We start from the raw sequence: 10360 nt of genomic DNA on the forward strand, positions 1-10360 counted from the left end.
AGGACCTGCGGGCGATGCATACCCCGCGATTCGAGGGGTCGGTGAAACCGGAAGCTGCAGAGGAGTGGCTCCCCCAGATATCTCAGGACTTGGAGTACCTGCAGTGCCCGTACCAGTATGCAGGAATGGAGAATGGGGTGATCATGTTACGCTTCAAGCTTCCGCGGATTTGGTGGGTATATGTATACAAACAACTCTTAAGCAGATCTTTCTGTAGAGTGAAGAGGGCAAGATTTCACTGAACCACGCTCTTCTGTTGTCATCGCAGTTTGGTGTCAGGATATTCGTGATAACTTCGTTCAAGGACACGTGCTACATTGAGATATTACCGCTCATTCAGAAGTCTAACCGGCGTAAGTTGCATCCTCATGCTTTGACACTTCCTATTTTTCTAAAATATGAACTCTGAAACGTACCCATTCGAGTTCTTGGAAAATTATCTTTTGCTTCATCAGAGTGATGACTATATATATATATATATCAGTTGAGATTCTAACCCTTTTTCCGGGTGTTGGTTTGCGTCAGTTATATGCTTAAGCTTCTGGGCTGAGGTGCATTACAATTCAATATATCCTGAAGGAGGTATGATCTCTCTGTATTGTATATAGATCATTTTTTAGACCTTGCAGCTATTTTAAGACAACCTTGGAATCTTTCCTGTTAAAACATGTTTTTTATTTTTGTGTTTCCACGTTCTTGCAGAGCTTCCGATGCTGGAGACAAAGAAGAAGAAATATTGGGTCTTTTGAGCTTTCTTCGCCTCTTTCTTGTGGATATATTCATTTTCTTGTTCTTTCTACTGATTTAGTACAAATAGATTTAGCTAGCAAAACGTTGATGTACATATACACGACAGATGAGCCGTTTTAGTGGTGAATACATTTATTTATTTATTCTTACTTAATACGAGCTTCTGAGTTCTAATCTTGCGTTACAGAGCGTATGTGGGAGTGAAATGATCGAAAATAAACCTTGAAGCTCAAAACAGAAGATCTTGCAATTTTGAGGGACTAAAGTTGCAACTTAGTTACATGCTTACGTGCTTTAACATACCAACAGAATGAAACCAAGAGGCATGCTTTACAAGAAACTGAATAGCAGGAGCTCCGTCTTACAGCCAGTAAAAGACGCTCAAAGCAGAGTTATTCCAAAAACCATTATTAAACTTCTCTATTTATTTACACTTATTGCCGCTGCTAGAGAAGATGGTCAGTCTCAGTGGGGGAGACATCCTTTGCCTTGCTGCTTTGTTAGCTGTACAAATAGATAATATGTTCATATCAGAACTCTCTCTCTCTCTCTCTCTTTCTCTCTGGATGAAGCAGCAAGGATGAAGAGTTATCTACTCGGATGGCTCGGGAATGGCAGTAGCAGCGAGAGAGGATGAGAGTCCAATCCGTCGTTCTACAAACAGAACAAAGGTTTACGAGGAAAACACGATTTTGAGAAACCATTGAAAGAAGAAAACAATGCAGAAACAACAATCTAACTTACCTCCTGTGGTGATAAGTTTCTCGACGCGAGCAACAATGTGTTTTCCGTAAGTGTATCTCTTCAACGCGTTCAGGTGGACTTTGATACGAGACAGAATGAGTTCAAGGCTTCGATCATCGCATGTCTCGAGAACCTTTTGCACTACGTAGTTCCCGAATGGATCTTTCATCATTGCCTGCAAGTTTTCTTTCTCAGCCACAGGTTGAAATGACAGAAGAGAGAAAGGAGGTAACTTTCATCAGAGTTACTAAGGGTTGCGAAGTTTCAGTGATGAACCTGAAGAGGCTCGTTTTCATCAGTGGAGCCGAGCATTTCATTCACCAGAATCTGGCGTTCTTCTGGTCCACCAAATGTTAAGCATTTCTCCACAACGTTTGATGCAAACTTCTGTTGACTCATCTTCACGATCTGTCCAGCTAGTTTGCCGATGATTTCTGACCGTTCATGAGGCTTACCGTGTTGTATGACATGCTACAGAAATTGGAAGGGCTTTCTCTTGAATGCTTTTGCATTTTTTAGGGCATGTTCATAATGTAAAAAGCATATAACAAGCACAAGAAATTCGGGGCCGATCCATGAATGATAGATAGTACCTGAATAACATAATTCCCGTACTGATCTTGTGCTAGAGTGCAGACTGAATGCATGATTTCTTTCATAATGATCTGCTGAGTTTCTGCATCATCGATATGTTCCAGGACTCTCTGAAGTCATTCAAGAGAGAAATAAATTTAAACCACATCATTACAGACGAAATCAAACTGGGAAATCAATTCTGTAACGAGGAAAGGAAGCGTGACGTCTAACCTGGATGACACGACAGCCATAAGGGTGGCTTGAAAGAGCTACAACTTGCCCATAGAAAGCTGAGATAATGAACTGTATCCGGTCTTGGGGAACACACTCTATACACTTTTGGATCACATGATTACCGTTCTGATCATGAACGCATTTCGTGACTGATCCATCTAGCTCTTGCACCATCCGAGTTTGTTGATCTACATCAACCGCCTCCAATGCCTGTATCAAAATTTGAAGAATCAAAGATAAAATGCACATATAAACATCGGAAGAAGGTTAAGAAAATGTTTTTACATATGGATATTACGATGGGCGTTCATCAGATAATTGTAATTTCCCGGCAGAGATACAAAATCATCGTTGAGTACCTTCTGGATAACCCGACAGCCATACATTTGAAGAGAGAGAGGTAAAACATAGCCTGTAAGTTGCTCGGCGAGTTCTTTTCTCTGGCTTTCAGTGCCATGCTCAAAGAACTAGAAGAAAACCAGAGCAAACACAATAAGCACTTGGTTCATACAGCTATCTGGATTCAAAGAGCTTCAACTATGGCTGCTACCTTCTGTATGACGTAATTTCCAAAGACATCTGTCATTAAGGTACGTGCATAAGGAATAATCTCGGGGAATATCGAGTTCTTCTCCTCCACGGTTGCAGTCTCCAGCTTTTGCTGAATGAAACGGCTTCCATATTGATCCATGCTGTGTATATAGTATGAAATAAAGATTTCAGTTAAAAAGTAATCTCGAGTAAGGCATCAGTTATATAGCAAGGCAAATACCTGAACTCAATCACATGACCACCTAAGTTTGATAGTTCCAAAGATCTCGTCTTATTGTTCTTGAACTCATCTAGTAATGATGGTGCATATTCGGCTTCTGCCATACTGCTGATATCTATACGGGATGACAAATGATGTGATCCTCCGAAAGGAGATTTCATCATTGAGCGCATATTTTGAAGATTTCTCGAGTTTTTGGAAGGGGTGGGCAAATGGTTTCCTAGATACATGCTGCTTACATCGTATGAAGGACTCTCGAATAATCTAGAGCTTAGGGCACTGAAGTTACCCAACTGTTGTTGCCTATTCTGAGCAAGCAACATAGCGAGGCATTCATTATCCGGATCACCAAGTGAAGTCCCGACATTGTTTCTAAGAAATGGATGATCGTTTGGTGCGGAAGTGGCAGAAGTTGTATACTTAGTTCTTTGGGTATACCGAGAAAAACGTGGGTCTGAAACTGGATGGGGAAAGTCAGAAGCAACTTGATTTATCACTCCATTCATGCTTCGTCTATCTCTTTCACCAGTCAAATGTGATCCTGAAACAGAGAGATGAAACCTTAAGAGGATCAATCTAACTGAAAGCCTCATGCACACAAATGCAGAAGAAAGAGAGAGATAGAGAGAGAGAAACCTTCGGTGAGATAATTCTCAGGCAATGAATTTAACTTGTGATTTGCAAAATAAGCACCAGTTCTGGAGAAGTCTGCTCCATTAATGTTTGCATCATGGATATGAACATCAGATACCCCCAGGCTTCCTAACCCAGAAGGTTCTGTAATAGAGTAGAGATTTGCAGAAGAGGAAGTTCTTTTAGGAATGTTGACCTGTCCATGGGCATTTACCATAGAAGCACCAAAGTTTTCTCCATATCCACTCATCGATCCACCATAATTTGCAGAAAACAAGTGATCATTGGACTTGGGTTTCTCAAGATCGTGTAGCTGCAGAGCCTTCGCATGTCCGTTGGGTGAGTTGAACATAAGATCAGATCGATTGTCCAGTTCAATCTTAAGCTGTGACTGAACATGGTTTTCTTTTGCATGCCTAATGTCCAACATGTTCATCCTAGACAATGTAGCAGCAGCTTCAGAGACCTCAGCCTCAATGTAAGATTCACAATTCTGGATGGTTGAGCCAACATTGTGTTTCTTATCAATTGGACCGATGACTCTGGTACCAATAGGAGGAAGAGTAGGGATCGAAGATCGTCCTGCTAGATGTGATTCAGGAGTTCTATTCCTTGGCACTGGAGAACTCAAATTTGGAGCTGCTCTAGAATGCATTGCTTCATAGGGCTCTAATTCGTTGTGAAGTCCACCGAGATTGAAATTAGATATAACAGCTGGATCTCTCACACCCCGGAAAGTGTTGCAACTCGCAGGGCGAGAGAGTTGGCTAGATAAAGAGGCATCACGATCAAGTCCTTCCTGTAAATTCATGTCCTTTTCGTGTGAGTGAAAGGAGATTGATATAATCCATAGAATAAGAATTTGTGTTTGAGTTCCATAAGGAACACTCTGCAAGTAATAGATGATCAGCAGTATGAGTATATATATACACCATCTTGTAGGACTTACCTGAAGTATATCAGCAAAACTCTTCCTTCTCGGTCCAAGTCCAGAAGCCCCTGATAATCCAATTAACCCTTCGGTGCCTCGGTCTAGCCACTGTATCGTCTTCTGAGAGTGTCTCTGAGCCACAGCATTCCTCAGTTCAATCAAATCGTTCTCTGCCTGCTCGGCTGGAATCCCTGGTTGAACCGAGAAGAGCGATGAGTTATCAGCTTCCACCGCCTTCTTCTTCCATTCCCCAACTGGATCAAACAACAACTCGCTATTTTGAAACCTTTGAGCAACCCGCCAATCCTCTTTGGACAACAACGGAGGAGGCAGCCTGGGATTGGAATGGTCATTCGAATAGTAGTATGAAAGATATGCAGGGTGCCAACGTAACTCATCATCAGACATAAGCCCAATCCCATTGCTACTACCGGTTAAGTTGCTAACATCTGTAAACTCAGAGCTCAGAAACTGACTATCCATGGATCTCAGCAAACCCTCGACCGTCGGAGGAGCGCTGCCACTCCTGTGTGGATCAAAGTCACGGTCTCGGCCAATCATTTGCCGGTTATGATGCTGCTGACGCAACAATTCGAGCTCCCTCTGCAAAGTATCTTCGAGGTCCACATTGGATCCTCGGTTAGCACTTTTCAAGCATGTTCTTGTATCCATGTTACTAGCAGTAGCCATGTCCTTTCATCTGATTACACAGAGATAGCAACAAACAACAGATTATGGCATGACATTCAGACACGACAGAAAAGGATTCAACCATCTAAAAACCGAACCAGATTAACAGTTTGACACCAACAGGCCATTGCATTTTGGATCTTACAAGGAAAGCAAATTGCGTTTGTTTTCCACAACTCGATGAAGGATGATTAAGTTTCCAAATTTCGACTCGATTTCGATTTTCAACCCTGAAAAAGAGAGACCCATAACTCTCTATCTCTAGGGCATCCCGAGAGTTCTCGAAACATTAGAAATAGAACAAAAAGAACCCATCTTTTTTATTTTATTTTTCTACGCAACCAAACAGAATAGAAGATGATGATCAGAATCTAATCATGATGAAACACTACCTCTCACGTAAACAACGGATTCCAACGACGATATCGTCCTCGTTCACGTGACGCATGACGGAGGAGAAAGCAGAAATCGGAATGGCAACTGCCAGGTTTGCTCTTTTCCTCTGTCCCCTTACATATATATTTTTAATATATATGTTAGTGTGTCTCACTAGATTCATATTGTCTCAGTTCCGTTCATTATCAGACCAGCTTTACCGCACTCCTGATCACCACAAATCCGTGAGGGAACAAGTTGTTGATCAGGTTGGACACACTCCAATGAGATCATATCAACGCATTTGGGATTTACGAACTTCTAATCTAATGTTTTTGATTGTTTACCAGCTTGCTTATAATCGAGAGATATACGAGGGTTATGTTCCTATGGCCTACAACGACTATTTGAAGAAAATGAGAAGGTTTCACACTCGGTTCCCACATTCTTTTTCTATAGATTTCATTGTATTGTTTGGACGAGAAGCGAAAATTGAAGGGGGGAGGGGGGAATCTAGAAAACGATGGAAAAGATTAAGGGATGAGATCGAAAATACAGAGGTGAAGGGATGTGGAAGAAGACAAGAGGCGAAGCATGGAGGTCCCCGAGATCGCGTTGATCTTCTGGTAATTCTTCAAAAATGTCACTTTGGTTTTATTAATATCTTTATTTATTTATTTTTTATTTTATTTATTTATTTGTTAATTTCTGGGTTGAAAAAGAAATTAAAGTGGAGGGCGAAGGAGATATCATCAGGACCGTAGGATCATTTCAGATCTTGGCAAAGTTCCTTTGTACTGCCATGTTTTTCTTTTAAAGAAAAATGTAATGTCGTGTTTTTTTTTTTTTTTCTCTTTTCTCTTTTAACAAGATTCGTATTTTCTCGCTTTGATTGGAGACTTGCGAATACGAGGTGAACATTTTGCTTTTGGATTGTATTTCTATTTTCGGTTTTAAATTTTATATAAAAAAATCATATCTTATTTAATTTTGGTACAATTCTCAGATCTTAATTGAAAATAAAAAAAAACCCAGCTATATCCATATTCCATAAAATTGGTCCGGTATTTTGATTTCAGAGCCTGACAAAAATACCAATCCATGATTAGACATTATAAAACGCTATGGACTGAGATAAGAGCTATTTTCAGAAACCTCAGATTCCTTAGAATTCCAAAAACTGTAAATAGAAGGAAAAAAAAAACATTTATCACATTGAAGAAACTAAGAAATACAAAAAAAAAAAAATTTCCTTCGGACAAAAGGTTTAAAACACTAGTTTCTAACTCCAATGTGCAGCAAAAAAGTTCACAGAACCTGAAAACAGATGACAAAAACCAGTTCTTAGTTCTTAGTTCTTACAGCTACACCATCAGGAACTGAATCCTTCTCCATTTTTTTTTTGGTGTAGACGACGTTGGTTTGTGTCGAGGGGCTTCACTCAGGGTCGTGCGCACAGCCACCAGGCTGTTTATCATTTTCAACTAAAGAAAAGGCGAATCAAAGATAAAGGATTCATGATTTTCAATTGGTTGAATCGCCGTTTTCTATCATCTCCCGGACTTCGTTGATGACAAAGTGTGCTTTGTGGCCGCCGATAATCTCTGCTTGTTTCTCGTTGTTTCTCCATAGCTGCAACGGTCATAGAAGAGCGAGTAAGAAGTTTCAAAACACGACCCAAACCATGTAAACCAACAGGACTTGAGAAGGCATACTTGTAGCGGGAGAAGAAGTCTATCGAATAGCATATCGGAGATTATCTAACATGGAAGTTTCTGGAACATATGGGATGGTGAGAATGAGAATGAAAATGAAAAGGAAGTACCTGTATGGTTGGCATTTTCTGTGTCCCAAACAGTTATATACCATGCGCCGATGCGTGAATAAGTACAGTCAGTATTGACAAATCAGTGATGCCCGAGTTCATTAACTGATCTGAATAGTTGGTGGGTGAGATTATATGTTTAGCTTACCGTAACTCCTGCACGAGAAACAAGTCTGTAGGGAACTGCGTTCACATCAACATGATAAAACCGCAATCTGGAAGAAACATGCCACTGGCTAAAATCAATCTCAATCAAACCATCAAGCAATGTATAATGTTAATGTCGAGACAATCAAAATGAAATGCACCCTGGTTTTACTCATCGGACTTCTAAACCCCGAGAGACGCTTAAAGGGAAGGTTGTCAAAGTGATTGTCCGATCTCTATCAGAAGAACTAGGCATGACATGAACTATTAAGATCTTGTAAATTTCATTTGCACAGTTCAGACATAAAGGACACTGCCTTGAACAATATATGGGATGATATAAAGTAGTCATGAGTATAAGATATGTGGGCAAGAGATGCATCTCCATTCTAACCTCGGGTAGTATTCGGCAGCCAGCTTTTCCAATTTCGGCTTTAGGTATATACATTTCCTGCACCAGGCTGCCATCCTACAAGATTCGTGGAGCTTTCTTCACCAACCGGAATACAATCAATCAAGATCAAATGGAAAAAAATATCCTCAAAAACACATCTTCTGCGAAAAATGTTAAATCACGGTTCAAAAAAATCGTCGAACACCAACACGGCAGTGGTGAACATTCTCAGTTCTACGCAATCACTGCAAAATGGTCTTCCCTTCCAAACAGATCCACTACTCAGCTTGCGAGTTTCTTGAAAAACTCTTGCACATCAAGAAAAACTCAAGATCAATTGTTCTAATTAAAAATATCTTTCTACCCTAAAAAAACTGAAAGTACACAAATTTACAGTTCAACTGTCTTGCCCTCAAGAGGTGTTGAATGGAGCAACAAAGATGAAAGAAGGGCAAAGGGGTTGGGAATCGCAAAGACAATATCCCAATTCAGCAATTTCAGAATAGAATCTGCTGACTCTACACGAGAATCCCGAGTTCGGATGGAAAAGAACTATTTCCTTCTTCGAATTCCCTTTTCCAGATTGTCTACGATTTCGATTTTCCCCACCGCCACTAAACAGAGAAACAATCCCACAAATTTCGTCTAGAATCACATGAAATCAACAGAAACACACCCGTAACCTGGGAACTCACCAGACAATCACAACGGATTCGCCGAGCTCCTGAGCATCAGCCATAACCCGATCAAACTGGTCCTCGCCGCAGATCGGCAGGGGCTCGACCGAGACGGGCGAGTCATCGAGCTCTTGCAAGGTACCATCCTGCTCTATGGCGTGGACAGCTCGTATTCCCTCGGCAAACACGCCAATTTTCTCGGGAAAACAGAGGAGCTCGACCGAGACGGGCGAGTCATCGAGCTCTTGCAAGGTACCATCCTGCTCTATGGCGTGGACAGCTCGTATTCCCTCGGCAAACACGCCAATTTTCTCGGGAAAACAGAGAAATTTTCTCGGCTGGGAAAAAGATGGGATTTGACGGAAGATATTGTGGCGACCAAAAGCTGGGATCTCTGGGTATAAAGATCTCAGAGATGAACACAAGTTCACCGTCTCTGGCATTCTGTTTCACGGGAAGGGCCACACACACACGCACGCGTACATATACGTACTCAAAATTTTCCAAATAAATCCCTCATCTAACTCGAATCATTCAATCAAGCCCTAGACTCTTATTTGGCGCTCTTAGGCCCTATTTTCATACAAAAATAAATATCGATTACAAAGCATCCTGTATACAAAACGAATATCAGACAAAAATGTTGGTTTAAGACTACCCATCACAAAAATAATGTATTATCTTATATCGTTAGTAGCTATATTACTTTCGTCTATAGCTATAAGATGGTGGCATTGTACGGGTATGGACACCTCAAGAAACACTCGCAGAACTATACGCAGATGCATTTGCCGGGTGGAATCCAACGGGACAGTGAGGCGTACTGTATTTTCCATCTGATTTGCATGAATTGCAGGAGCCGATGAACGAGTTCTCGGGCTCTTTCTAAACTTATTGGGGACCTAAGATCGGTAACTGGAGCTGAGATCAGTTCTCTCTTGTCGTCGGGAAGCTAATCCCGTCTTTAAGATGGCCAGTGGATGAAGGACATAACCATTTAATCATGTTGGGGCCTAACACCTGCTCAAGAATGAACATTTTTCAGTAAATTTCATGCCAAAACGCACTCACATAGACACCATTGAACAGTTTCACGTCATGAATGATGAAGAGCAAGGTAAAGGGTGGTAGTACCGAGGCGAGGTTCTTGTAGATGCCAAGGTCAAACTGATGCCTAAAGCTCTGTCCAGATTTTCTGGCTAACCAAGCAGACCGTTTTGATTCATAGTGCTGAAGAAATTCACGCATTTACAATCATTTTGCATGGATTTCTTACTCATCATGTCTTCGCATCTTCATTTAAAACGATACGTACCTCGATAGTGGTCATATTGCGAGAGATGAGGAAGATATGCCAACCTAGGAGAGTTCCGAGGGCTATGCACAGACCAAACATCAATGCTCCGCAAGAAATCTGAATCAATACAAAAGCATACACATAAAACACAACCTACCATCTCATAGCAGAACCTAGTTTGCATGTTCATGTTTCTACTGGTTGGACGAGAATGCTACAGTATAGTGTAATGTTCCAAGATGAATTATAGTACAGAGAAGTTTTAGTCATTGACCTGTCCCCATAATGCATTTCGAGATTAGGTTTTGAGCGTCG

General features: G+C 41.1%; 4 protein-coding genes and 1 long non-coding RNA gene across 9 annotated transcripts in view; 2 read left to right on the plus strand and 3 right to left on the minus strand.

Annotated features, from left to right (window-relative positions):
* Window positions 1-909, plus strand: part of LOC104816422 — a 3400-nt gene extending 2491 nt beyond the window's left edge. For all 3 annotated transcript variants that reach the window (XM_010545247.1, XM_010545245.1, XM_010545248.1), the window contains 4 exons: window positions 124-172; window positions 269-353; window positions 526-582; window positions 703-909. In XM_010545247.1, coding sequence (XP_010543549.1) covers window positions 124-172; window positions 269-353; window positions 526-582; window positions 703-749 — 238 coding nt within the window. In that variant the 3' untranslated portion in view covers window positions 750-909. The remainder of the gene's footprint in view (window positions 1-123; window positions 173-268; window positions 354-525; window positions 583-702) is intronic.
* A 152-nt stretch (window positions 910-1061) lies between these two features.
* Window positions 1062-5804, minus strand: LOC104816421 (pumilio homolog 4). Its single transcript, XM_010545244.1, has 12 exons — window positions 5723-5804; window positions 4659-5340; window positions 3713-4508; window positions 3077-3617; window positions 2855-2996; window positions 2664-2771; window positions 2302-2514; window positions 2088-2198; window positions 1771-1965; window positions 1495-1669; window positions 1347-1404; window positions 1062-1254 (listed from the first exon to the last, which is right to left on the minus strand). The coding sequence occupies exons 2-12, from the start codon at window positions 5328-5330 to the stop codon at window positions 1251-1253; spliced, it is 3015 nt and encodes a 1004-aa protein (XP_010543546.1). The 5' UTR covers window positions 5331-5340; window positions 5723-5804; the 3' UTR covers window positions 1062-1250.
* On the plus strand, window positions 5804-6181 carry LOC104816420. The gene is made up of 3 exons (XR_772292.1): window positions 5804-5817; window positions 5900-5974; window positions 6056-6181. It is a non-coding gene; the product is annotated as an uncharacterized LOC104816420 (long non-coding RNA).
* Window positions 6182-6849: 668 nt separating this feature from the next.
* LOC104816424 (thioredoxin-like 3-2, chloroplastic) lies at window positions 6850-9287 on the minus strand. 3 transcript variants are annotated; one of them, XM_019202883.1, is made up of 6 exons: window positions 9075-9218; window positions 8767-8960; window positions 8072-8146; window positions 7679-7745; window positions 7531-7548; window positions 6850-7337 (listed from the first exon to the last, which is right to left on the minus strand). In XM_019202883.1, the coding sequence occupies exons 1-6, from the start codon at window positions 9189-9191 to the stop codon at window positions 7230-7232; spliced, it is 579 nt and encodes a 192-aa protein (XP_019058428.1). In that variant the 5' UTR covers window positions 9192-9218; the 3' UTR covers window positions 6850-7229. The 3 variants fall into 3 exon arrangements, with proteins under 3 accessions (XP_019058428.1, XP_010543553.1, XP_019058429.1); XM_010545251.2 differs by having other exon boundaries at window positions 8767-8942; window positions 9057-9217; XM_019202884.1 differs by having other exon boundaries at window positions 7245-7337; window positions 7421-7548; window positions 8767-8942; window positions 9057-9287.
* Window positions 9288-9301: 14 nt separating this feature from the next.
* Window positions 9302-10360, minus strand: part of LOC104816423 (probable protein S-acyltransferase 15) — a 2391-nt gene continuing 1332 nt past the window's right edge. The window contains exons 5-7 of the mRNA XM_010545250.1: window positions 10064-10162; window positions 9883-9978; window positions 9302-9768 (exon numbers count right to left, since the gene is read on the minus strand). Coding sequence (XP_010543552.1) covers window positions 9676-9768; window positions 9883-9978; window positions 10064-10162 — 288 coding nt within the window. The 3' untranslated portion in view covers window positions 9302-9675. The remainder of the gene's footprint in view (window positions 9769-9882; window positions 9979-10063; window positions 10163-10360) is intronic.

Source organism: Tarenaya hassleriana, unplaced genomic scaffold (genome assembly GCF_000463585.1).
Source record: "Tarenaya hassleriana unplaced genomic scaffold, ASM46358v1 Cleome25, whole genome shotgun sequence".
NCBI classification, from domain to species: Eukaryota; Viridiplantae; Streptophyta; class Magnoliopsida; order Brassicales; family Cleomaceae; genus Tarenaya; species Tarenaya hassleriana.

Bases quoted from the DNA above. Each gene is read 5' to 3' on its own strand.
- LOC104816421 (XM_010545244.1), bottom strand. From the start codon at position 5,330: ATGGCTACTGCTAGTAACATGGATACAAGAACATGCTTGAAAAGTGCT. The intron at 4,509-4,658 runs GTAAGTCCTACA...ATGAATTTACAG, and splicing joins GTTTTGCTGATATACTTCAG to GAAGGACTTGATCGTGATGC. The intron at 2,772-2,854 runs GTAGCAGCCATA...GTTTTCTTCTAG, and splicing joins GAAATTACGTCATACAGAAG to TTCTTTGAGCATGGCACTGA.
- LOC104816424 (XM_019202883.1), bottom strand. From the start codon at position 9,191: ATGCCAGAGACGGTGAACTTGTGTTCATCTCTGAGATCTTTATACCCA. The intron at 8,961-9,074 runs CTCTGTTTTCCC...TCGGTCGAGCTC, and splicing joins TTTCCCAGCCGAGAAAATTT to CTCTGTTTTCCCGAGAAAAT. The intron at 8,147-8,766 runs GTGAGTTCCCAG...CGAATCTTGTAG, and splicing joins GAATCCGTTGTGATTGTCTG to GATGGCAGCCTGGTGCAGGA.